This window comes from Seriola dumerili, unplaced genomic scaffold (genome assembly GCF_002260705.1).
Source record: "Seriola dumerili isolate Sdu_G_001 unplaced genomic scaffold, Sdu_1.0 BDQW01000018.1, whole genome shotgun sequence".
Taxonomy (NCBI): domain Eukaryota; kingdom Metazoa; phylum Chordata; class Actinopteri; order Carangiformes; family Carangidae; genus Seriola; species Seriola dumerili.
In genome coordinates, this window is record NW_019174273.1 from 2,993,093 (window position 1) to 3,020,669 (window position 27,577).

Genomic DNA, 27,577 nt, shown 5'->3' on the forward strand with positions numbered 1-27,577 from the left:
TGAACATCATCTCGTCGTATTATCATCCAGCCTGGTGTCAGCTGGTTTCAGCTCTTTATCTACTCAGATATACAGTATTTTAATACAACTGAATTCAAAATAAAACTGTTCTCATTGACATGTTTTTCTGTTTCTGTTGTCACGACAACAGAACAAGTTTGATATAGTGACTGAAATGTGGTCCAATAAGACTACATGTTAACCAGCAGTCACTTCCAAGCTGCTGCTAAAATCCTGATTTTGTAACGATGTTGTCTGACCAATCGGCTGAACGATGGTGGAACTATGATCATTCAGTCAGTCACAGATTATAGGTGATTAAAGGGCTGGCCTTGCTGTTGCCAAAAATGGAAACACAAACAGGAGAAGGGAGGAAAACATACAGTATACAGACTAAACTTTATACCACATCTTATTTTTCCTCCTATTTCCCAGGATGTTTCTAATAAAGCTTTTCCACTTAAGCTTTCAATCAGTTTTCCATTTCAGGTTTTTTTAATGTCACTGTCAAATGTATTATTTTATTTATGATATTTAATTAGATTTTTTTTTTTTTTTTAACACTGTTACTTTTTCAAACAATCCAATACATAAGTATGACAATGGATAAGCTCAGGAGAAATACAGATAAATTAAAGGAGAGGAAGAAGAGAAAAAGAGAAATCTAACAAACAAAAAATGAATACACACATATGTGTACATATACCATACATACACAGCAAAATTAAATCGCTAAGTAACAAACAAATGTTTTGTCCTATGACTTGTAAAAAACCAGTGTCCTAGTCCATCCCTCCATACAGTCATTAAGCGAGGTGCGCAAGGCCTGCATCCTACTCCCAATAAAGGAGCCAATCAATTGTCTTCAATTTCACTGCTCCAACCCAGTAAGACTTCCAAACTTGCATGTTCAAGATGACTAATAAAATGCCCCCATACTCATTATTCCTGGTAATGGTGAAAAATATATTTTTTTTTGTTTAAATGTCCCTTTGGCTGAAATTAACTTCCACAGAATTAATTCTTTTGTTACAATTTTTTATTAAAGTGTAAAAACCTTCTACACAACTTCAGCTGAACCATCTTGAAGGGTTTTTTTTTCTTTTACACATATTCACTGCCTGTCTGCAGCTGTAACTGTTGGCAGCTCTGCTACAGAGTGATGCCTTTTATCACTGACAGTTGCTGTTGAGGGATGGAGGGGAAAATGTTAAACTCCCTTCATCAACCTGGATCACCAACACTGTCAATCGTGATTGACCTGTTGATCTGTGTGAACTCCATCATTTTAACACAATGTTAAACTATATTTAACAGGCAAACACTAAAACACCATTACATTCAACCAGCTGATCCAGATTAGTCCATGGTGCTATATCTTTGCTAACCTTCCTAGTGCTGTCCGTATACCATATATGGACAGCAGAGGAAGACGTGGGTGGTGTAGAGTTCTTCAGGTCAGGTCATCACAGTGTCAGTAACAACTCCTTAACTAGGAGATAATTTTATGACTGATGCCTTACAAGCCTTTAATGGCTGAGGTCACCTGGGGACAGCTCTTCAGTCTTTCTGATCGACTATGCTGAGCAGTAGCAGCTGCCGGAGGCACTGCCTGCAGTCCTCCACCAGGCCTTTCACTTCCTGATGGATAGGAGTGTGTGACGTGGAAGTGTGTAAGAGTGATATAAGTGGCGGAAATATTAAAAAGCCCTTCTGTCTGGTGGCCACAAGATAGATGGCTTCACAGTGGGAGGCTGAGGGTTTGCTGAGTTATCAGGGGAGGCAGTGTGTGTCTGGTCTCTCTGGGGCAAGGGTGTCAGGACAGACTGACTGAGTGAGTGAATATGAATACACATACACCCAGGTTGTCATAGGTCAGTTTTGGGGACACCACTTAGTCTTACATTCATTTCCTGGAGACTTACCTTTACTTGAACCACTACCTGCCTAAGCCTACCTCACTGCTTTTGTCCCCACTTGGACAAGCCATCCCCTATTAACTGGTCTTTAGTTTAAAATTTGTCCCCAAAGGTAGCCTATGACAAACACACACACACACACACACACACACACACACACACACACAGAATGCACTGAGCTTGTAATCTTGCACATTCCTGCACACTCCAGCTGGTCTAATGGGCGGTGTGAGTGGTCCAAATCAGCCTGGTGTGTGATTACTGACTGCAGGTCCTCCTGAAGCTACTTGACCCCATGTTAAAGGGACACTGCAGCACTTAAGAGGCCACATCCAAGGCCCATATGGCTCCCACAAAAGTTGCAAGTATAGCCATGTTTCCACCGCAGGAACTTTCCCCAGGAACCAGGAACCTTTTGAGGAACTATGCGCGTTTCCAACGCAGGAACCGGGGTCTAAATTTAGTTCCGGGGTAATTGATTGACCCCCAAAAAAGTCCCTGGTCAGGGGGTAGTACTTTCCAAAGGTTCAGAAACTTTTGGGGGGGGTGTGGTCTGCAGTGCTGAACATTTCTGACTGGTCGAGTACTCACTGCATTTTTATTTCACCTGTGATGTTTAAAAGTCCGTAGAGCGAGCACCGAGCGAACACATTTTCCACACCAGGAAACAGGTCCGGGAGAAGGAAAAAACTGAAACAACTTAAAGTTCCAGGTACTTTTCAGGAGCAATTTAGGAACCAGTTCAGGAACAGGTAAACCTGCAGGACAGGAATTACAGTGCAGTCTTCAGACCCCTTCACCTTTTCACATGTTGTTATATAAAATGATTTCAATTCATTTTTCCCATCATTGATCTACTCTCAATATCACATGGTGACAAAGTGAAAAGTCAATTTCAGAAATTTCAATGAAGCTTTTCTTACAAAGGAAAAACTGAAATTTCTCATTGACACCAGTATTCAGACATTTGGAATTGAGCTTTCTTATCATGGAGTATTGTGTGGGAAATTGATTCTGGCATAACATGAACATGAAAAAAGTGAAGGGGTCTGAAGACTTTATGTAGTTTTAAATGAGCACCATGTTTTGGTACCAGAGCTGCAGCCACAGGTGCTTTTTGGTGTTTTTCTTTAAAATTAATTTTGTTGATGTGTTGATTTTTTTAGATAAATCCTCACACACATAAATGCCACAAAAATTACTGAAACAACTTCTCCAGATGTTTTTACAGAAGAAAATTAGGGCAACATGTGAAAACATTTTTGTTTTCAGAATTCTGCTGACTTTAAATTAAAAAATAGAAGGTTTGCTCGGCTTGTTTCTATGGGAACTTATGATTCAGACATTTAGGCGGTTTTTAGCGGGAGCTGAATTATCTACAGAGGTGTCCTCCTCTTCACAACACATGGACCAGGGCCTAGTTGTTCAACAGTAATCTGATCTGATTTTGGATTGGATCAAATCTTGAAAATGGGTTGTTCAAAACTAAAAACTGACTCTGATATCGGATCGGATCACATCCAATCTTGGTTTTAATCTAGATCATGTTTCTCTGATGCCCTTTGGTGGACAGAGGGGCTAAGAGCCAAGTTGCTGCTAATGTTTGTACAGCTTGTTTTTTCTGATGATTCTTCATCTAGATAAAATATAGTTGCCATCATTAAAATGATGGACTTAGACATTTTAATGCAGAATAGTTACGTATTTTACCTTTAAATGGACACCACTTTGTCTAAAGTTAGGTACCCTTGGACATAAATGATTAAATATGGTAAATACACACACACAGATTCTTGGCTTGTGTTATCTGACCATGACCTGGTGTCTGGAGCTTACTTGACATAGAAATCCAGATGGCGTGGGAACTCCAGTTTCCCAGCGAGGATCTTCTGGTAGATTCCAAAGGGGTTGTCATCAAAGAACGGCGGGTATCTGTGGAGAGGAGTAAATGTCATCTCCAGCACTCCAGCACACAAGCTGCCCACACGCAATCAGTGCTCAAACGCAATTTGTGCTCTGCAGAAAAAAAAACAGCATGATGCAAGGAGCAGCTAAAGCAGGTAAGAGCCGACACGCTCAGCCGAAGTGTTGAGCGAACATGTGGTGAGGTCAACATTTAGAGAGATGAGGTTATGAAAACTTTCTCCTATGGACAGAACAGCCTTTGTTGACAGCTATTTTGACAATTGTGTGTGTGTGGGAGTTTCTACCACCCATGGGTTTTCTGCTGCTACACTCTACTGAATCCTTTCCCAGCTCTCCTGTTCTTCCCTCTACTCTGGCCTGGACAAGTCATTACCCACAAATTACATAATGAGACCGGGCCTCTAAACGCATTACGCACAGAGCAGACAGGCGCGTAATCGCACCAGTTTGTCGCTTGCCACGCCGCTTGCCTTCCCAGTGAAAAGCTCCAGAGTCAGGAGACGGTGGGATGGGGGGGGTAGGGGGGGTGGCGTCTAGGAGCGGGGGCTGTGCACCGCAGACTCCAATCCTGTGTGTGTGTGTGTGTTTTTTTTGTTTTTTTTTTACCAAAACTGATGCTGTCATAGCTGGAGAATCTGGGTCATGACAGCAAAATGGGGGGAGGGTGACAAATTTTCTGACATCAATTGATGGTTAAAGAGTTGATAAAGGAATATTCCTCAGGATTTGTTATTATCTGGATAGAAAAGGTGTTTAAAGGTCCAATATTTTACACTTCTTCTGTGTTTTATTTGAAGTGTTAAGTGTAAGGGCTCTCGCAACAACAGGTCAGTCAGCCAACCAGAAGAAAGGAGGCTCTCTTTCATCACATCACAAAGATAAGGAAGTCCCGTCGGCTGGTTTTAAGGCTCAGTTTCTGAATATAGGCTGTGTGCATTTCTCTGTGGACTGAGCGCTTCAATACTTTCACAGTATTAATATAGGACCTACACCTGCTTTATAATCAAACAACACATGGACATCTACCTTTATACTATATGGGACCTTTAAGCAACGGTCCCTTAAAGACCAGGTCCAACGTGCAAACCTTGTATATGATTTTGTTGTTTTTTTAAGACATGTGACCAACGAAATGCATTGTGATTTGGTCAGGAAGGTGAAATTAATTATGGGAATTGTATTCATTTTGTTTTTCGGTGGTTTTAGCTGCACAAAAGTTTTTAAAGTCGTGGTTCGGACAGTGGCTGACGACCTGATATTGAAGCAGATTACAGCAGTTACCTGGATGAAAAGAACAAAGACAACGAGGAGATTCAGACACTGATTTCAACCTGCGAAGCTGCTAACCAGCTAGTAAAGGCTCAGGGTGAGACATGCTGGAGGAGGAGGAGGAGGATCGGTAAGCTAGTATCACTGTTAGCTAGAGGTAAAGACTCATCGGATGCAACGCTGTCACTAAAACCTTTATTTATCAGCCTCTGAAGCAGAGACATGACATGAAAAATGTGCTTGTTTTTCCAGCCATATCCAGTTTCAGAGGCAAACCCAATGACTTATGCATTATTATGAATGGAATGGTTTTTATTTCATGTTTCTATCTGCTTCAGCCTGAGTAATAAAGGTTTAAATGAACGTCAAGTTTTTCAGAAAACCCTCTGGTTTTAGGAGGCTTTTTTTTTTTTCATAATTAGCCTATGAATTCTTCAGTTATGGCCAAAAATGTGTTTTGTGAGGTCACAGTGACATTGCCCTTTGACCACCAAATTTAATCAGTTCATCCTTGAGTCCAAGTGGACTTTTTTGCCAGATGTAATCAAATTCCTACTGATATATCGCCTTCACAAGAATGGGTGGGATGGATGGACAGAGCCTAAAAACTTGAAGCTTCCAGCCACTACACTCGCCGGCGCAGACGCATAAAAAGTTTGGTCTTTTGCCAGAGACGTCATTTACGAGTTGTTGATGTCTGACCGCTTTGACACAGCCTGAATTAATCAACTGAGACAGGTTTTTGATGTGTTATGTGAAAGGTAGGGAGTGGATCCAATGATAGTGGCAGTGAAGTGTAGAGCATAATGAATAATGTTTTAAAACAACTCTTTTCAGTACTGTGTAGAGCACTGGAGAGCAAATGACTTTACCGTTTATGACAAAAATATCACCAGTGTGCTTCACTTACACAAAGTAATGTCACAAAAACAAGACAACATGTGTTTCTGACTGATCAACAGTGGAGTTAGTGTTTTAAAGGCCCCATATTTTACACTGTTCCTGCGTTGTATTTTGAAGTGTTGATCCATAAGAAGATATATTTGTGGTCAATGTAGTTTTACATGTAGACATACCGTAGACATACTATACACACACACACACACACACACACACACACACACACACACACACATATAAATAATGGCTGCCTCACCCCGTTGATGCGATATACAGTACACACACATTGGGCCGGCCAATTCTGCCCTTTAAACAAATAGGAATAAATGGAGGAGCTCCATTTTTTCTGAATTGTTAAAGCTAGTGAGTAAAATAAATGAAATAAAATAAATAAAGTAAGATAGTGAGACACTATGTCAGTCAATCGGCTTTCTATATTTTTAAAGTAGTGACAAGGAAGTAGTAGTAGTAGTAGAAGTACATATAACAGTATCGTACAGCAGTATATCATATTATTATTATTATTATTATTATCAATATCTTCTAAATACGAGGTGTAACATGAATATATTATAATATTATAGCGGCAGCAACTCCTTTTGAAAACAGTGATTATGGTCTAAACTATCATGGGAGGAGGCTCTGAGCCTCTCTTCTGATTGGCTTATTGTCTTCTGAGTGATCCAATAAAAATAGCAGATTTCAGGTAAACACTCAGAAAAACCAAATCCTGCAAGGTTGGATAGTGGGTCCAGGTGGGCGGGCAGGGCTTGAGGCATGGCTGAGGGCGTGTCTGCTTTGTTGTGACATCACAAAGATCAGGAAGTCCTGATGGCTGGTTTTAAGGCTCAGTTTCATAATACAGAATGTGTGCATTTCTCTGCGGACTGAGCGCTTTGATACTTTCACAGTTTTAATAAAGAACCTAGACCTGCTTTATAATCAAACCACATGGACATCTACCTTTATACTGTATAAATGTCACAACTCTAAGAATAACAAATGATGAATGAATTGTTTAATCCTATTAAAACTACTGTATCATGAACTAGAAGGTTTATACTTCACTGTGATTTATGTTTAAGGGCTCTACAGATGCTCGGGGAGGGAGCTGCAGTGTCCCTCCGTCAAAACTACTCAAGCTCCATGACATTTTGACTTTGTGGGTGACAGGCTGCTGTGACAGGACAAAGTGTTTCTCCTCCAGGATCTCCATCTCTAATCACCGGCCTGACGCTCCACTGAACTGAGGGGGTGGACGAGGACCAGCCGGAGGGCCAGGGGAGATGTGGAGACAGGAAAGGGGGTCAATTTCATTTTAATGCAGTCAGTCGAAGCTGAGTCCGGGAATAGATATGCTTTGATTAAAGTTCCATCTTTCATTTGAAATACTTTTTGATGCAACAATTAACATGAAAGTGACTGAGCCGTTACAAACTGAAGCAGGTCTTCGTCTTGGGGGGGGGGGGGCAGGTTTTCAGTGTGAGATGTCACACTTCATGTGCACATGGGATGATTGGTTTCCATTAAGTGCAGAAATCTGGCCCTGGAGGCAGGATAACAGAGAGAAGAGCCATTCTTTCTCTCTTCCTCCCTTGGGGCCACGACCCTTCACTCAATGTTTTCACAACTTGTGCTTCACCGCAGAGAACGACGATCTACCACTGCAAACTTTTCAGCAGCAGCCGCTTCATCCTCTGAAGAATAGCCATGCAATAAAACATTACGAGGAAGAAAAGTCTTTGTCTGTGGGGGTCTTACAGTAGTGCCCCTCCCTGGACACGTCTGGTGATGTAATGAAAATTCTAGGAAAAGGTCACATTCCTGCCACTAATTCAAAGCCACATAGCTTTCCTACCAGGGCATAAAGAAGATGGATGTGTGGGTGAAGGTAGACCGGGCTCCACACACAGGTGACCTTTCAGCAGGAGTGAAGGAAGCTGCTCTGTATTCAGAGTTATTGCAACCACTGCAATGTCATGAAGTCACAATTACATGACTCTGTTGAGGGCTTTTAATTTGAAAAGACAGATTAAGCAGAGAAAGGTACAGGCTTAATACAGGCTTCATATTCAGACTGGCTATCAGGATCACTGGGACAAATCCTTAAATACTTAAGTGAACACTTTAAGGAAACTTTAAGGAGAAGACTTAAGGGTGTTTTGTGCAACAATTTTATTTAAAGGATACCTTAACTCATACTTGGAGTGGAAGGAAAATCTTAACTTAAGGTGCTTTGTGCAACTGGCACTTGAGTCTCTCTTTTGATTGGCTGACTGTTTTCTGAATGATCCAATAAAAGTATAGTATAGTATTCAGGTAAACACCAAACCAAATCTTACAAGGTTGGATGGTGGGGCCAGGTGGCCAGGGCTTGGGGCATGGCTGAGGGTGGTGACGGCTTTGATGTGATATCACAAAGTTCAGGAAGTCCTGATGGCTGGTTTTAAGGCTCAGTTTCATAATACAGGATGTGTGCATTTCTCTTTGGACTGAGCGCTTTGATACTTCCACAGTGTTAATAAAGAACCTAGACCTGTTTTATAATCAAACAACACATGGACATCTACTTTTATACTATATAAACCTTTAAGAATAACTGAACTGGCTCAATTAACAGCAGAATTATAGAATCTCAATCAACCTTAAAGTCATTCTCAACCTGCAGACCCAGTCTCACAGAACAGCCAATGAGACACCAGACATTAATTTTATTCACTGCGGATTACGGAGAACATTAGAATAAACCCGAGTGCTTTCTAAAGGGGATCAATGCCATTGTTCTTCATCTGCAACAATGATTCCTATTCAGAGATTAATTTGTCGCAGCTCTGCAGTATCCAATAAGCACACAATGAATAGATTTACCTCACTGAGACAATAACAGCAACACAATTAATAGAATAATTCCTCTGCTCCATGTACACAGGCTCCTCTAGTGCTTTGCTCTCTCACACACCGTCTCTTGCAAGGTTGTTATCCTGGATTGCATCACTATAGTACAGGTGTTCATGTTATTGTGTCCACCCCCCTGTGTGCGTGTGTGTGTAGCTGATTGTTTTGAGAGATTATCAAGTTTATTCCAGTCGTGTACTCAAAGCCTTCATTGTCTGTGCTTCAAAGAGGGTTTTTTCACCTGTGTGTGTGTGTGTGTGTGTGTGTGTGTCTGTGATTTCCCAGACAGGACTAAGACCTCATCTGCTCCAGCGGAGGAGAGTGCCCCCCAGTGTTACACTGCAGCACTTACCCAGCCAGCATCTCAAAGATGAGGATGCCCAGGGCCCACCAGTCCACCGCTCGGCCGTGACCTTTGCTTTGGATGACTTCAGGGGCCAGGTACTCGGGAGTGCCACACAGAGTCCAGGTCCTGACCAGACAGACAGAAACATGTTTTTAAAATATAGATACGTTTCTTTATTATTCATATTTATTTGGTGGGTGTCATCTGACTTTTCGAAGCCACATGTTTAAAGTTATGCTTCAGATATTAGTTGATTTTTTGTTATAATTTTTATTTGTTCAATTGCAGTAGTTATTTCTAAAAAAAAAAACAAAACAAAAAGGAAATAACATATCATAATTTCTTCCTCCCATCTTCTCCCACTTTGCTCTCTCCTTCTCCCTTTACTTGTTTTTTTTATTATAGTTTTGCTAGATTCTTAATCCTGTGATTTATTATCTCCATTTTATACATTTCATTAATTGTGTCCTTCCATTTGCTTAATTGTGGTGCCTCTGCTTTCAGCCATTTTTATTATCTGTTTAAACACAGTGACACTTAGTATTCTAAAAAGATATTTTTCACTTTGTTGAGAGAGTTGCTGTGGAGTTCTACGAAGTAATAATTGTTCAGGCCACAAAATGAGTTTGCACTGAAAAATAATATCCATAACTTTACTTATTTCAGTGCATAAACAGCAGGTGTATGAAGAAGCTTCTTCTTTAGAATTGTCAAACTGGAGTAATAGAACCAAAAAAAAAAACACTTTTGGATGTTCAAACTCTTTTTGTACATGTCCGACTATGTATTTTTTCTTTTCTTTTTTTTTCTTAAATCTACCTTCATTAAAATCTGGGCTGGCTGCGGCTCAGGAGGTAGAGCGTATCTAATCCTCAGGTCGGTGGTTCAATTCCCATCTCCTCCAGTTTGCATTTTCAAGTCTTCTTCTGCAAAATACTGAACCCCAAATTCAAATGTGTGAATGGGTGAATGTGACTTCCATAGCAAAGCGCTTTGAGTGGTTGATAAGACTAGAAAAGATCCATATAACTACAGTCTATTTACCATTTAAAACAAGGAAACTAAATTAACAGAATATTTCCCCTGTTTTTCTAAATGACTTGATTCATCATTTGAATAATTTACTCTGGACAGGAAAATAATTCTCACGTGAAAAGCTGGAACCATGAAATGTTTGGTTTTTCTGAATGGAAAAATTAATCAGAATCAAATCATCAAAAAGGCGGGTAATTAATTTCAGCTGATTAAGTATCTAAAAATTCCAGCTCAAATAGGAATGTGTACAATCTAGTGCTTGTGTCTTCTCTCTTAACAGAGAAACACAAGAACAATGGCTGCTGTCTGAAATTACTGCATAAGATCGCCATTGTTAACAGTAGGCTGTCCACATTAATATATAATGTTTACATCTCGGCGTCTGCCTATGTGAAAATATAAGCATCCTCCACATTGACAGGTGATAAGTAATCAGTGGTGTAAGGAGAGAGATGGGTTGTTGCACAAGTGGAAGACGACACCCGTGGGTGAAGTGATCCTTCCTGTGTCACCTGACTCGGCTGTGTAGTGCGTTACAGTGCGATGAAGTGCTGGACAATAAGTGAAGGAAGCCTGGCGAGTGAATACTAAGAGGGGAGGACCTGCAGCAGATCATTTAACAGAGCAGCTGATCGACGCTCAGCGTTCCCTCTAAAAGCCACTTGTACTCTGATGAAGAGCACTTGGCCTGATGCCAGACCGATATCACCTGCGTGATGACCTCTTTTCAGGCTGGTTGCCATGGGGATGGTAATTTGTATGAAAATGATGCTGATCTTGGTGGTGGAGGGGGGCAAGGAGAGACTGCTGATGTCAGGGGAATAAAGGCTTGGTACTGGACAAGTGGGGGCGTGGCCACAGAGGGGAAATAAGACACATGTGTCATCATGTTCACAGATGTTAATAACTGTGTCTGCCAGCAGGGGGCACTGTGGCAGCATGGGCTGTGATGACAGTCCATCACGGCCTGAACATGGAGAGTACAAGAGAGCTGGTGGCAATGAGGCAGTTGTCTTGCCATACCAGGCAATTCTGCTGCCCTCCATTTATATAAGTGGGTCACTTGCACATCAGAAAGGTGTCTACTCTCCATCTGCTTTGCTCTCCCAGTCCGGGGGAAAATGTAATCTTACTCCATTATGTTTACATGTCAGCAGGGGTCAACGCAGAAACACTGCAGTCTCTACAGTGTACATCTTTTCAATTCTGCCGCGGTCACACACAGGCCTGAATCTCTGATACTAAGTTCGTCCTTCAGTGGCGCTGCCATAGGTCTGCTGGAGTTGGAAGGATTCCCTCCAATTCCCCAGAGGATGATATGAGCTTTTCAATGACACTTAACATGCTCACACAGCAAAGTAAATAAAAACTACATGGAAATAAAATGTGGCTTCACCATCCAGCAATCAAATGTCTGGTTTCTACCTGTTCTGAACGGTCACGCTTAAATACAGGGCGAGAAGCCTGCGGTCGCAACCTCCAACAACTCTTTAAAGGTCCATATAGTCTAAAGGTAGATGTCCACGTGTTGTTGATTATAAAGCAGGTCTAGGTTCTATATTCATACTGCGAAAGTATCAAAGTGCTCAGTCCACAGAGAAATGCACACAGCCTTTATTCAAGAAACTGAGCCTTAAAACCAGCAGTCAGGACTTGAACTTTGTGATGTCACAACAAAGCAGTCACCGCCCTCAGCCACGCCCACCTGGACCCACCATCCAAACCTTGCAGGATTTGGTTTCTTTGAGTGTTTACCTGATATCTGCTTTATTTCTTATTGGATCACTCAGAAAACAGTCAGCCAATCAGAAGAGAGGCTCAGAGCCTCCTCTCTTCTGATTAGGTCACTGACCTGTTGTTACTAGAGCTGCAGAGAGAAACCTGAGAGAGGAAATGTAAAACTACATTGAGATGGTTTTTGAATCTTAAAACAACAAATATATCTTCTCATGGATCAACCCTTCAAAGTAAAACACAGGAAGTGTGAAATATGGGACGTTTAAAAACATTTTCTATCCAGATAATAACAAATCCTGTGGAGTATTACTTTGCTGAATTTGTCATGCTCCCCTGATTTTGCTGAAATGAGCCCGATCCTTGTTTTCCATGGTTTTGAATTCAACCACTCATTTCTTGCAGGTGAAAAGAACTTCAGGGTGAATTGGACCAAAAAAAGTTAAACCAACACCAGCAAACCAATACAAAGTGTAGCCGTGGCCACAATGACCTCCACCCCTCAGATGTGTTTCTTAACTGATGGAAGCTTGCTAAGCCCAGCCACCCCTGTGAGGGGATGTACAGTAGGATATCAGAGGTACAGTGTGCAGTGACAGGTGCTTTGTCATTCACTTTCTACTGACAATCAATCACACATCAAACACAGCAAGGTGAGAGCATTCCTAATCGACATTCAGCAGCAGCCACACACACACACACACACACACACACACACACACACACACACACACACACACACACACACACACACAGCTGGAAGGATGTACAGCAGGATACTACACACACAAAGAAAGAATTAAATAACAGAGCTGTCAATGAATTGCTTGGTCGATGAAACGATTTTCCTCTCAGTGCAGGATGAGAAGTAAAAAAAAAAAAAAAAGTATGTAAAGCAACTTAAAGAGTCTCAGCTTCATATCTTTTTACATTTGCTCGCTGTCAGAAGTTAGAGAGAATCTATCTAATGACTGACTTCCTGTTATGTCTAAATAGAAGATAAACTTTTATGTTATGACATCTGTGTGTGAATGACAAAGAGCCTTTAATAGACAGACAGTCCGGCAACGTTACAAGTTCAAGCAGGAGTGGACATAATTCATTTCCTTTAAGAAGCCCGAGAGAGGAGATATAAAACTACACTGAGATGGTTTTTGGTTCTTAAAACCACAAATGTATCTTCTAATGGATCAACACTTAAATAAATAATAAAACACAGGAGTGTTTTATATAAAAGTGCAAAATATGGCACCTTTAAATTTAACTTATGGGACCTTTAAGTTCAACACTTACAGATGATCCATTTACTGATTTTCATACCCCTTTTATATCTCCATGTTTTTTTTAATGCTCGATTCACTGTCAGTTTGATCTGTTTTAAGTTATTTTACCATCTTTATAAATTACGTTGTAATTCTAGTTGTCATGGATATTGTTTCTATCACCTGTCGGAGAGCTTCTTAGCGAAGCCGAAGTCGGTCAGGCGGATGTGTCCTTCACTGTCGAGCAGGATGTTCTCAGGCTTCAGGTCGCGGTAGACGATCTCTTTGGAGTGGAGGTACTCAATGGCGCACACGATCTCCGAGGTGTAGAAGAGGCCCGTGGCGTTGCTGAAGCGCCCACGGCTGCGCAGGTAGCTGAACAGCTCGCCACCTGGCACGTAGTCCATCAGCATGTAGAGGAAGCGGTCGTCGTGGTGAGTCCAGAACCTGAGAGATGACAGACAGGACACAGAGGTGGAACAGTTGTCCTACATGTCCACTGGAGGGTACAGGTTTTAAAAGGACTGTTAGATGAGTTGAGGAAATCAGATAAAATGAGATGCTGTATCAGTCTCAGACTGTTTTATCTCCCAGTGTGGTTTGGAGCAGTGTGTATCTACTATTTCAGCTGGAGGGGCACTTCAGAGGAATAAAAACAAAAGGCCATTGTCACTGATGAAGATGGAGGAGGCACCAGTGTTTTCCATGAGTCCTGGCTGCTGGCCACTCTCTCCTACACCGCTATTGTCTCCACACTTCCTGTTTTTTCTCTTTTCTTAAGCGACTGTCACCTCAATCTGCAGTTATATTTCCTAATATACAGCACATACATATACAGAACAGTATGAACTGATAACTGTTCAAAACCAGTTTCACTTTAACTCAAAACACATTACAAACTGATAATGGCTTCAGTGTTCAGACAGCTTTACCTTGTGTTGTAGATTTCATTATAAAATTGCCATTTTTGCCCATTAATTAAACTCAATAATCCACAATGACAGAGTGACATGTTTTTAATTTTTTTTACAAATGTATTGAAAATCAAAAAATAATTCAAAAATATTAATTTAAAAGTCAGTGTTATAGTCTGACAGACTAAACTGTGATGTGTCAGTGCTATGTTAGCCTAAACATGCTATTGTTAGCCTAAACAAGCTAGTAATGGCTTAAACGAGCTAGTGTTGGCCTAAACAAGCTAACTTTAGCCTAAGCAAGGTAGCATTAGCATAACAAGCTAGTGTTAGCCTAAACAAGCTAATGTTAGCCTAAGCAAAGAAGAATTACCAAGTAAGCCGATATTAGCCTACACAAGCTAGGGTTAGTCTAAACAGGCGAGTGTTAGTCAAAACAAGTTATCATTGGTTTAAGCAAGCTAGCATTAGCCTAAGCAAGCTAGAATTGGACTACACAAGCTAACATCAGTCTGAACAAGCCAATGTTCGCCTAAACAAACCAACGTTAGCCTAAACAAGCTAGCGTTAGCCTTCGTGAGCGTTGTGTGTGGAGCTGTCACAGTTCCAAAACAATAACAAACATTTCAGGACATGAACATGTTCACATCATTAACTGTTGTTAATGTAAAGTGAAAGAGTGGTTGTTCTAAAGCTTCTCTTGCACTGAAACATACTGAACAGCACTCTTTGTTTGGTGCGATAGCCATCTGTTTCTCCAGATGGTTTAAGGAACCGGTCTCAGAGATACATCTTGACAGGCTTCGAAGCAACACACAGATTCAGTTTTATTTTCACAAAGCCAACGAGCTTGTTTCACATTGTTGTGAGACTCTTGTAATGTTTCTGCTCTCACTGTCATTTCACTGCTAGAAATGGCAAGTCACTGCTCTCTCAACTTTAACGAGCTGATTAATGAGCTATCAATCAATCACACATCATCAGCGATGCCTCCAGGTGTGGAAGGTTTCCATATTTGGAAGCTGAAGTCCGCAGGGAAAATGTGAAGCGGATAAAATTTCAGCAAAGAAAAAAAAGCAACATACAATGATGACTAGGCCACCAGCAACAAGAGTGAAACTGAATTCCAAATTGCAACACAACAGTCTCTGTGTTTGCTATATTTAATCTAATTGTTTAATTTGATGTAATATCTCTGACTCCAGTGGAGCCTCTCATTACACCATGAGACTTTCTCACAGCAATGAGGCCTCACATGTGCAGGAGGCCTCACCTAATGACTGAGTGTGTAACCTAACATCATATTATACTGTTTTGTTTAATACGAGGCTGAGGTGAAGTGAACAGCTCGCTACACACTCCGTTTTTTTAATTTTTGGAAACCAAACCACTGTAATGTGGTCAGGCTGCACAAGACTATTCATTTTAAAACTACTGTTTCGAAATGTGAGCTATATTCTCACACTTACATATGCTTTATTGAAAATATCAAATTTGTACAGTGAAATTATAGCAAAGCATAAACTGGAGGGACTTTTATAAATATGCTTTCGAGGCACAGATGCAGTATTTTATTAGAACAAAACAAAGCTCAGTGAGACTCTCCTGTTTCATCCTGCTGTTAGAGAAACATTGATCTCACTCTTATATTCTGCTCCTTAAGTCTTCTTTATATTGGACTTGAGTCAGCAGGCAAATATAATGTATTATGGCATCAGAATAGGTCTGGAATTTATTTTATTATGTAGAAACAACGGACATATAGACATAAAGTCTGATTATAGCAGGTCTAGGTTCTTCATTAATACTGTGAAAGTATAAAAGCGCTCAGTCCACAGAGAAATGCAAACATCCTGTATTCAGAAAATGAGCCTTAAAACTAACTGTCAGGACTTCCTGAACTTTGTGATGTCACAACTGTACAGTCACTGCCCTCAGCCATGCCCCAGGCCCGGCCTACCTGGACACACAGTCCATCGTTGCAGGGTTTGGTTTCTCTGAGTGTTATCCTGAAACCTGATATTTTTATTGGATCACTCAGAAAACAGTCAGCCCATCGGAGGAGAGGCTCAGAGCCTACTCTCTTCTCATTAGTAAATACAGGATGGTGAGCCAGAGCTCCAGAGACAAGCCTGAGAGAAGAGATATAAAACTACATGGAGATGGTTTTTGGTTCTTAAAACCACAAATATCATCTTATGCATCAACACTTCAAATAAAATACAGAAGAAGAGTAAAAGATGGAACCTTTAAAATAAGTTACAAGAAGGTAGATACCTCCTCCTATAAGTCCTCCTATATAGTGGAGAAATTTATTTCACCATTAGGAAACAAAATTGCCTAAAATGAGCTAATGAGGCTTAAATTGTATTAATAGAATGAAACATATTTTTACAATGTCTTCATTTTATACAGTATGTATATACACACATGCGCACACACACACACAGTATCTTTTTATGCATAAATTTTTTGCCCCTCAATAGTAAAAACAATAAATCAGCTTCTTGTATGGGATGAAAATAAAGTCACTGTGATGCCACCATTTATTCTGAACTCTGATTTGATTCATATATTTGAATTTCTCATTAGTATAGATCTATGTTTATTACTTAAATCAATGTATCTGAATTCAGTGCAGATGCAGAACTTTGACCTTCCTCATTAGAAATGTTCACCCGGTGTACCGTGCCCCTGCCCCCCCGGTGTGACTGAGGGTGAGACTGGCGAGTAGACTCACAGGCGGATGAGGAAGGGGTGGTTGACCTCTGTCAGCACCTCCTTCTCGTTGTGGACGTGCTGCTCCTGCTTCAGTCGGATCACGTCGGGGATCTTCATCTGCTTCAGGGCGTAGAAGGCTCGGCTCTTCTTGTCCTTGACCAGGAAGACTCGGCCGAAGGTCCCCGTGCCTGAGGAAGGGGAGGAGGGAGAAGAAGGTGGGGGTAGGAGGGAGGGTTAACCACCGTGACAGGAATCCACAGCACATGGAGTAACCAGACCATGACAAATAAGCACTTCTCAGACATTCTGCATGTATTGATGCTGAAAGTAAACACACTTAGATTTATCAGGCTCGGCCAATATTAAATGCAAATGACTTCATCAATTTATTCATCAGAAAAACATATACAAATCAGAAAAACTGACACAAGTGATGCATAAAAAAAAAACATAAATATGCATGACTTTCATTATCTGTGGATTAGATTTTCAATCATCTATTGATTATTTTATCTATAAATGTAAAAAAAAATCTGAGATATTCAGTTTAAGATGATATTCTCTCGTTGGTATTTTGTCACTTTAACTGTGCAAACAATTAATTAATCCAAAAATAGCTAGCTGATGAATCAATGATTACAACTGATGATACTTCATCTGCAGAGGAACAGAGGAATTTTTTTTACCCAACAGTAGAAACATAAAATGCTCATATGTGAAGGCCTGGATTTCTACCTGGCTGATGGGTGTAAATCTATCCATTTCTATGTAATGTAATTTAATACTGTAATTTAACACCCCCACCCTTAAGACAATGAATAAATAGTTTTCAGACACAAATTCAAAACAGCAAAACTTCAATGTGGAACCAACACATGTCAAACTTTGTAGTATTTATTAATTGCAATTCATTTTACTAAGCGTTTACTTTTACGAAATAGGTGCTCACCACAGCCTGGATGAAACTAAACATGCAAACATTTTAATAATTCAGTTCACAAAACTCATTTAAAAAGCAATGCTGATTGTCCTTAGGTTTGGCACGTAACCTTACCTTAGGGCTACCAGCCTAAAGTAAGGTACAAGACTTATCTTCAGACCTTAATCTGAAGCAAACCATGCACATTTATAGCACTGTAAAAATTTTGGGACTGCCATTAGCAAACACTGGGTCAAAAGGTGGTTGTCACTGGATTTACAAATGAGCAGCCAACACACAAGTTGCTGTAAGTGGGTGCCACTCCAACTAGATACCATATGGCTGCCATCATGAGGTGAACAAATATCACTGGACAATCGTCACTGCATTTACCCACAACAAGTACAGGTGACTGTCACAAAAGTGGAGTGCAACAGCCACAAACCAAAAGTTTGTGTGATTCAGTGATTCAGTTCCAGACTGAAGGGAGATGGTTTCACTGGACAATAAATCATGCGATAAGATGATCATGTCCTGTGTATGAAAATAAATAAAGGGTGGTAACTACAGGGGTCTGTGACGGCATATTAGGGCAACTGAAAGTAAAAAAAAAAAAAAGTTACAGAGCCAGGGCGAGGGGGATAATATTCTGAGAGAAAAAAACTAATTAATTCCTGAGATTGAAGTGGTAAATTTACGAGAAAAAAAACTCAGGTAGACTCTGAAATTAAAGTGGTAAATTTACAAGAAAAAAAAAAACTTGGATAGCCTTTGAAATTAAAGTGGTAAATTTACAAGAAAAAAAAAAACTTGGATAGCCTTTGAAATTAAAGTGGTAAATTGGCGAAAAAAAAAACCTCGGATAGTCTCTGAGATTAAAATGTTTAAGTTATGTGAAGAAAAAAAAAAAAAACGGATAGTCTTCGAGATTTAAGTGGAAAATTTTCAAGAAAAAAAAACTCGGATAGACTCCGTTTTAGCTACACAACACAACCCTAGAGTTTTCAAACAGGTCCAACAGCGTTTTCCAAAAGTCTTAGTTTTAGGGGCTCGACTCTGGAGTGTGTACGCCAGACGTACACGTAACAAGCCATAGGTAATAATAATAATGATAATAATAACTTAGATTTTTATAGCGCCTTTCAAGATACCCAAGGCTGCTTTACAGAGTAAGGACACAAATAAATTAAACATATAAATGAGAACAAGACTAGAATAAGGAAGGAAATGATGGAGGAGATTGTAGGACATTCGTGAGCCTGGGGCCATAGGCCTTGATGAACAGGTGGGTTTTCAGCAGTTTTTTTGAAAGTGTCCAGAGATGCGGCTGTGTGAATCTCTTCCAGAGGGTGGTGGTTGCCACACTGAAAGCTCTCTCACCGAAAGATGCAGGCTGGTGTAGGGGTTGGAGAGCAGACCAGTGTCCAAGGTGCATAGGTTCAGGGACGGGTTATAGGGGTGGTGGAAGAGGTCAGACAGGTACTGGGGGGCAAGACCATGGAGAGATTTGTAGGTGAGGGAGAGGATTTTGTACTGAATACAGGATTTGACTGGAAGCCATTGAAGTTGGATGAGGGTTGGGTGTGCTGCCAGGGCTTGGTGTGGGTAAGAACCCTGGCAGCTGAGTTCTGGACATTGAAGCCTGTCCAGGGTTTTGTTGGGAACCCCAGACAGGACTCCATTGCAGTAGTCCAGACGGGTGGTGACAAATGCATGGATGAGGGTCTCAGGTATGGAGTCAGAGAGTGATGGCCGGAGTCGAGAGACGTTTTAGAGATTTGGTGATGGACTTGACATGTGCCAGACCTGGCTTCTTGATGATGGGAGTGACTGAGGCAACTTTGAAGCTGGAGGGTACCAAACCAGATTCCAAGGAGGAGTTGATGATGTCCATGAGGGGGCACAGAGCAGGTAGAAATGCCTTGACCATAGCTGTGGGCATGGGGTCCAGAGAGCACGTGGAGGTTACTACTACAGCAGTCACTGACTATCGTTAAATACCTCGCACAACCCTGCGTCAAATAACCTGAGTTATATTTCTCACACACTGAGAGGTGTTAAATGTCAGTTTTGATTGTTTTTTGGTTAATTGCCTAGCCTTCTGTGTACATGTTAGTTTCATTTATACTTTTAATCATATATATTTAAGTGTTGTATTTCTTTCCACTGAAAGTAGCGTGTTTAGTAACAGTTCTGATTTTCTTTATATAAAAACTAATATTCCATCTCCCTGTGGTATAGGACGACAAGGCGAAGGTTGGAAATCATTCAGGACCAGACTGAGGACACTTTCTGTGGCCTCACATCCCCTGAGCTGCATGTTGTTGTTGTCTTCCTGAAGACGAGGAGAAGCGTTTGGCATTTCATTCCTGCAAAGCTGATGAGCAGTGAGGGAGACGATAAATGGCTGATGACAACGTGTGATATAACAGCCACTCTGAGTCAGACGCCGAGCTGCTGCAACTTCCTAATGAAATGCCGGCTGTCTCGTTCCTCTGCTTTTACCTACAATGAACCTTTGTCTCGGGCCGGTGGGTGTTTCCATGGCAACGCTGAAACAGCAGTACACTGTTTCTGTCAGATGAACACCTCATATCTCCATAATGTCACACAGACAGCCTTTTTTAAGCGTAATGCATCTCTGGGATCATCTCATTGCTTTTGAAATGTTTCCAGGGTCTGATTCTGCTTCGTTATTATATTTCAGCGATTTTCACAGCTTATAGACTTAAGTGAGCCCATTTCAATAAAAGAGCAATAAATGGTACAGCAACTGAAATCCTCACGTCTTCATTATGTCCAGAGATGATGACAAAAAAACCCAAAAGAGAATAATATCAGCTGATACTGTTTTGTAATATAAATAAAATCTGGATATTAAAGGTCCGATACAGTATAAAGGTAGATGTCCATGTGTTGTTTCATTATAAAGCAGGTTCTATATTAATACTGTGAAAGTATCAAAGTGCTCAGTCCACAAAGAAATGCACAGCCTGTATTCAGAAACTGAGCCTTAAAATCAGCCGTCAGGACATCCTGAACTTCGTGATGTCACAATGAGACACGCTATTCTAGTAGCAGCTAATGGAACATGTAGCAGACATGAGAAGTGGGCTACAGACCTGCACTGTATTATTATTTGAGCTAGGCTTGGGCAGATAATATGGTGATATTTCCTGCCAAATGTGATATTTTTCATAATATCAACTTTTTTCTTTTTTTTCCCGTCTCCCCTGCTGCTGAGTCCAACCATAGTTTTACTGATTTGCTTACTGTATATTATACCTTGGCATATGACAAATAAATCTAATATCATATATCACAATATTGGGGCTGGATTATATAGAGATATCAAATTTTGGACATTGCCTAATCCTAATTTGGAAATGTACATGAAGGGGGGAGAAAAACAAGCTATTCTCTTCATGTTATATGTGTTAAATCACAGGGCTGCTCCTTTGCCATTTCCTGAGCTATGGTCGTTATGAAAAACCAAGAAGGGACTGACAGTGAAACTGAGCCACGAAAAGGCCGGTTGATTTCTGAGAATAATGTATTGTAACTGATATGTACCCCTCTGGAAACTGGGTCATCCCGGTCTCCTCTTCCACCTGCCCCTTTCTAAGGCTTTAGGAAAAACAACTGCACTGCATGCAACTCTTTAAATTCTTGCTGTACTGGCAGGACTTATGAGTAACAGATTCACACAAACCACACCAACAAATCCCTAAATCCCAGGTTTGGGACAGTAATGTGGCTGCAGAATTCATTTGCTCTGACAGGACTGCAGTTGGCGTTGCCTTCGAGTGATACTCTCCAGGTCATATAGGCTACCAAAGCAGGTGACAGCAGCAAATAAATCTAATGGCGCAAGAGAGTTGCCTCATGATTTCAATGACAATTAAACAACAGCGGGCAGATAAAGAGCTTTAGCTGATTTGTTTTAGGCAGCAAATCCCTCTCATCAGACAAAATGGCTTGGCAAATTGGATTTTTATGCGGGGCTCATAAGCTCCAAGCTTTCCGCAGCACAGGATGAATGCCATTCCCTGCTGCACACCTCCCTGACAGACATTAAGCTCAGGCTTTGTTGCCTGCATGTAGCTTAATGCACACTATTGAGCTAGATATCCTCCATAAAGTACGCAGCATGAGATGATAAATCAGAATGTATGTTAAATGCAACTATTACAATTAATGAAAAAGGTTTGAGGGATGCAGTGTCATCACTCTGGTGCTTACTACCATTCCCATCACCATCTGGCCTTTTGATTAGTCTGCACCGCTGTTGCACTGTCAAGACTGAAGACTGGATAGACCGGTCCTTAGGTAGCTCTTTGGTAGATTTTCATGAATTGAATTTATTGAGTTTTAGTTTTGTTTTTACTTGTACTGTTTTACTTTCCAAACTCAAAGTCAACTGGACCTGACTGACAGTTATATCACTGTGAACAACTCGTCCACATTTCTCCTTACTAGACTTGGGCGATATCCGAAATTTAATATCACGATCCAGTCCAGCCCAAATATCACAATATACAATATTGTTGCACAGAGGTTGGGCTGTTCAAAGTTTGATTTGTTACATGATACAGTAAGTAAACTCTAAAACTGCAAAAAACTTTGATATTATGAAAAATATTGCAGGCAAATATGGCAGGAAATATCACAATATTTGTTGTTATTCAATATCGGCACAAGCCTACGCTTTACTGCAGTCAAGGTTTTTCCTTGAGACAGATGATTATTATCTTTTAAAAAAGACCTTCCTGAGAAAGTTCGTGTGTAATCTCATGATGTAGGCGTGACTCAAACTTTTACCATATAGAAANGTCACAGTATTTGTTGTTATCAAATATCGGCACAAGCCTACGCTTCCTGAGAAAGATCGTGTGTAATCATCATCATGATGTAGGCGTGACTCAAACTTTTACCATATAGAAAAGACCGAAATGTAATATCACGATACTGACCAGTCCAAATATCATGATATTATTGCACAGGGGGTGGGCTGTTTAAAGCTTTATTTGTTGGAAATTCCTTCGAAGTAGGACAGACTGTGCAAAACTGCAAAATAATTTGCAATATTATGAAAAATCGCATATGGCAGGATATATTGTGATATTCGTTATTGGCCCAAGCACAGTCCTTACCACAGGAAGAGCTGCAGTCAAGGCTTTTCCTTGGGACAGATGATTCTTATTTTTCTAAAGGAGTCATAAAAGGTCCTTCCTGAGAAAGGTCTTGTGTAATTCCATGATGTAGGCGTGACTCAAACTTTTATCAAGTCAAACAGGGATGACTAACTCTCCCTGAAGGGCAGGTCGGTGCCTGAACAGGGACAAACCTTGGCATGTGAAGTCCTCTGAACCCTGCCTCACTGACTGGCCGGTTTCCACACCTCTGATTTATGGAACATGACTTTAGGCTATTTCTGAGGAGTCATTGTCTTTCAGTGAAACTCGCTAATAACTGATCCATCAAGCCCTGAGTTTCAAAAAATATGAAGTGGTTCAGTGCTGCTGGCTCTAGCCAGATCTCAGTGATTTGCTGATTTAAGAACTGCACACTCATTATGACAAACACAGCAAAAAATTGTATGTATACAAACTGTGCTTGATGGGTTATTATGTGGTTTGGATTTGCCAAATGTTTCATTTTAAGGTTTGAACTCTGTGCACCGCTGTCACAGCATAAAGAAGCCCTTCAAAAACAAAATACTATGTCTTCTCATTCACTCTTAGCTAAACAACCTCACCATATACAATCAAAATGATCAGTACACCACCATAATGTTATGTGTAGGGATTTTAAATGGCTAAAAATAACTCCAATATCATGACTCTGAGACAATGCTTCCTCATCGAGTTCAAATATGTACAATGTGATCTAAAATCACTGCCTGGAACAGACAATAAGTACCCTGGGGCACTTTGTATGCTTGAGCTGAGGACGTCTGCCTTCTTGCCTGACAGTGTTTGGATCATAGCACAGAACGTGCAGTTTTTCAGATAACAACAACTGTGCAGATTCTTGTGGAACAACCTCAGCCAGCAGCAGCATTTAAACAAACAATATAAAGTCAAAGGAAAAAAAAGATAAAGGATAAAGTAGGTCAGGTGTAACTGATAGTAGTACTGATATCCTCATAGATAATTTGTTTATTTTTTTATTTCAGAGGAGCTAAACGATATGTAAAATCCATATCATATTTATATCAACAACACTAACTGTAAAAATATTTTGAATATGTCTGAATTCACTATGGCATGATGCATTTTTAAGGTGCTATATGTAAGTTTTCTCTGCTGCTGAATGTAATTCCTTCCCGGTAGCAGGTGGTGGTGATGATGATGGTTGCTTGCCAAGAGCCTCAGCCACACTACAGTGCCTCAATATCGAACAGTAGTATTGCCAGATGGGATGGCCAGGGCTAGCTAGTTAGCATGCTAACTTCAGTAGAAGAGTAAAATTTGCTGTTGCTTTTCACCACTGGGGACAGCTCTTAGTGAATAAAGGAATGAAGTCCGCAACTGAACTCGCAAAGTTTCTTCTAATAAATAGCTGCTGATGCTAAGATTTGCTATGTAGCGATAGCAAAAACTTACGTATAGCACTGGACTAGGGGGCGTCGTGTGGCGTAGTGGTCTAAGCAGGTGCCACATGTGTAGAGGCTACAGTCCTTGCTGCAGTTGGCCCCGGTTCAAGTCCGGCATCTGACGGCCTTTGCTGCATGTCATTCCCCCCTCTCTCTGCCTCCCCATTTCCTGTCTCTGTACTGTACTGTACTATCAAATAAAGGCATAAAAAAAAAAAAACACACACACACACAGACTTAAAAAAAAAAAAAAGATTCTGGACTAGGCTTGGCTGACTGGTTGGTTGGTTGGTCACATGTCTGCATTGTGGTGTTCACTAGTCTGAAGAACCATCCATCTAAGTCATTCAGTCACATGAATACTTCATGTAGAAGGCTGGATATCATTTGAGACTTTCAGATTACAGCACTAGTACTGATACCACACTGACACATGAGTGTATCACGATTTTCTCTACAAAAACATTTTTTTATCTAATGAAGTGTTTCGGTTCTCAGAGCAAAACAAGTGGCTGCGGAAACTTGGGAGAGAGTTGCAACAGTTAATCAATTAATAAATTATTGTTTGGCATTTCTCAAGAAAAAATGCCAACTTCCTCAGGAAATTTGCTGTTTTCTTTTGTCTTACATGATGGACATTTAGTTTCTCGGGGCTTAAGACTGATAGTCGAACAAAAACAGCCACTGCTTCAGAATCTGATGAAATGTCATGAAGTTACAATTACATGACTTTGCAGAGGGTACTTTCAGTTTGAAAGTAAGGATACAGGATGCATCCATTGGCAGGTGGCAGTGAAATACCCATTGGGTGCAGCGGTGACTGACTCAGTTAAGAAAGATACAGATTCACTGAGCTCCGATGGTAATTAGCATTAGCATCATGAAAACACCAGCTGCAGCTTCTCTTCTTAGTGTCACTTTCAGCTGTTAGAATGACAAGCGTCGCTGGTGGTTCGCTATTGCAGAGTCAGCGAACTTCGCCTGTGGGATGTGGGGGTCCTAAAGGAAACACTATGATATCACCTTGGACTTTAGGACATTGTCAGCTTGGGCTATGTGAATCTGTACTTCAGTTTATTATTTTTTCTTACTTCAGCTGTTTTTCTACAGGTTTACAAAGTTAAATTTAAGACTTCTATAAACATTTTTATATAGACAAATGCAATTTAATACCCACCAAAATACACTGAGAAAATCAGCAGTAGCACGTCAAAAATAAACTTAATATGTGCAACACAATTCATTTTTATTCCTTTTGTGAACATGGTTAAGAGTTCATTTTAACAAATCAAATAACATTAACAGGCCTAACTCAGGTACTAGAGATATAATGAAATTGGTTTATAGTTACTTAATGCCTTTGAATAATATTAGCACTAAGAAATCAAGTTGGAGTTGAAAATCTGGTACCCTGGACATGAATTACTTAAACATTACACTGTAAATTGATAATGCGGTAACTAAAAAAAACGTTTAATCAATATGATTCTATTCTACTGTGAAATAAATATATTTGATCGACAAGCAATAATTAATTGACGAAAATTATGGCAGTTGGCCTTGCTCTGATCATGTGGGGTCTTGGTCATGGCTGAGAGCTGTGACAGCTTCGTTGTGACATCACAAAGTTGAGGAAGTCCTGTTTTAAGGCTCAGTTTCTGAATATGGACTGTTCACATTTCTCTGTTGATTGAGCTCTTCGACACTTTCACAGTATTAACATAGATCCTAGATCTGCTTTCTAATTGAAAAACACATGGAAACAAGACATGGACATCTAACTTTATACAATATGGGACCTTTAAACATGACCTGAATGAGCAGCAGAGAATGGATGGATGGATTAATATTACATATTGGTCTGGGACGACAGTAGTAACTGGGTTTTCAGCTAGAAAATCACACAAAAATATTTTAGGACTGACTTTAGAGGCTAGAAAATATACAGAGGGGTTTGTAAAAGAAGTTTAAGACTTTTAAATACCTTTAAAGGACTAAAAATCAATACATCTTATGTATTTTCAGGACCTGAAAGTACCCAGCACTGTTGTATTTATGAATGTATACACTTTCATTTGCAGATGTGTGACAACTCACCCACTGTGGCAACGGTCTCCAGGTCATCCAGGCAGTATATCCGGTGGTTTGGAGCCGCTTCTCCAGCCGGACCGCTCCCGCTGCTTTTACTTTCTTTCAGGGAGTTGGTCTCACTGTTGACTCCGACCTTTGCTTTGGAGGACGCCATGTCTTTTTACTGTCTAGAATATCTGGGTTTATAAATATCCAGCGAGTCGCAGACACTGTTTGTATCGAACATTTCTAACCGGAGACAGTTTCAGTCCATCTTTCTTTGTCCTGCTCTTGTTAGCGTGGGTCGGTTAGCTGTGACAGAAACCTAGTGAGGAGAAAGACTAATTACCGTACCAAGTTCAGAGGAGTGACAGACTAGAGGACCTGAAGCCACAGACGTGAGTGAGTGAGACAAAGAGGCTGGAGACAGGTGCTCTGGCATATAGCGTTAGCAGCTAGCAATCCATAGGCAGCCAATGGGGAGAGTACCGGAGCATGGAGGTACGTAAGGAAGCTCCACAATAAAACTCCGTTAGTCCAGAATAAATGAGAGTTTTAAAACCTCAATAACTCCATAAATCCTGCGGGTTTACGTTCTCAACTTTACAGACTTTCTCCATTATTTCCTCAGTAACAACAACAGACCTCACCCAGCGGCTCTTCCTCCTGTCCACATCAACCAGGAAGCGATACGGCGTCAGTGTCCGACAAAATTTCAAAATAAAACCAGCGTGACTGAGTGAAACTAAGTCCCCAAGAGAGTATCATTGTTTCCTTTCAGGATGAACGTGTTCTGCACGAAAGTAAATTATTATTGTTTTCATAAAAAAGTGACTTTACTTACACTTTAAAGTAAAAATATAAATACAGTTTATTAAAACCTGATCAACTTCCTGTATTGCCCACCTGACTGTAGGTACCTTGACAAATCTGGCAGCTATGGGCTGTATGTTGACAAAACCTGGCCAATGAAAGCCATGTTGTCCTGGGACATTAACCAATAATATGTGAGGAAGGGCGTGGTAATAAAAACAGGTATGATGAACTCAGTCACCCAGGGTTGGAAAAT

General features: G+C 40.5%; 1 protein-coding gene across 1 annotated transcript in view; it reads right to left on the reverse strand.

The window, feature by feature from the left end:
• Nucleotides 1-27,170, reverse strand: part of prkx (protein kinase, X-linked) — a 33,393-nt gene extending 6,223 nt beyond the window's left edge. Inside the window, exons 1-5 of the mRNA XM_022760249.1 lie at nt 26,536-27,170; nt 16,941-17,109; nt 13,470-13,733; nt 9,262-9,381; nt 3,756-3,851 (exon numbers count right to left, since the gene is read on the reverse strand). Of these exons, the coding sequence (XP_022615970.1) occupies nt 3,756-3,851; nt 9,262-9,381; nt 13,470-13,733; nt 16,941-17,109; nt 26,536-26,683 (797 nt within the window). The 5' untranslated portion in view covers nt 26,684-27,170. The remainder of the gene's footprint in view (nt 1-3,755; nt 3,852-9,261; nt 9,382-13,469; nt 13,734-16,940; nt 17,110-26,535) is intronic.
• Nucleotides 27,171-27,577: the final 407 nt, after the last annotated feature.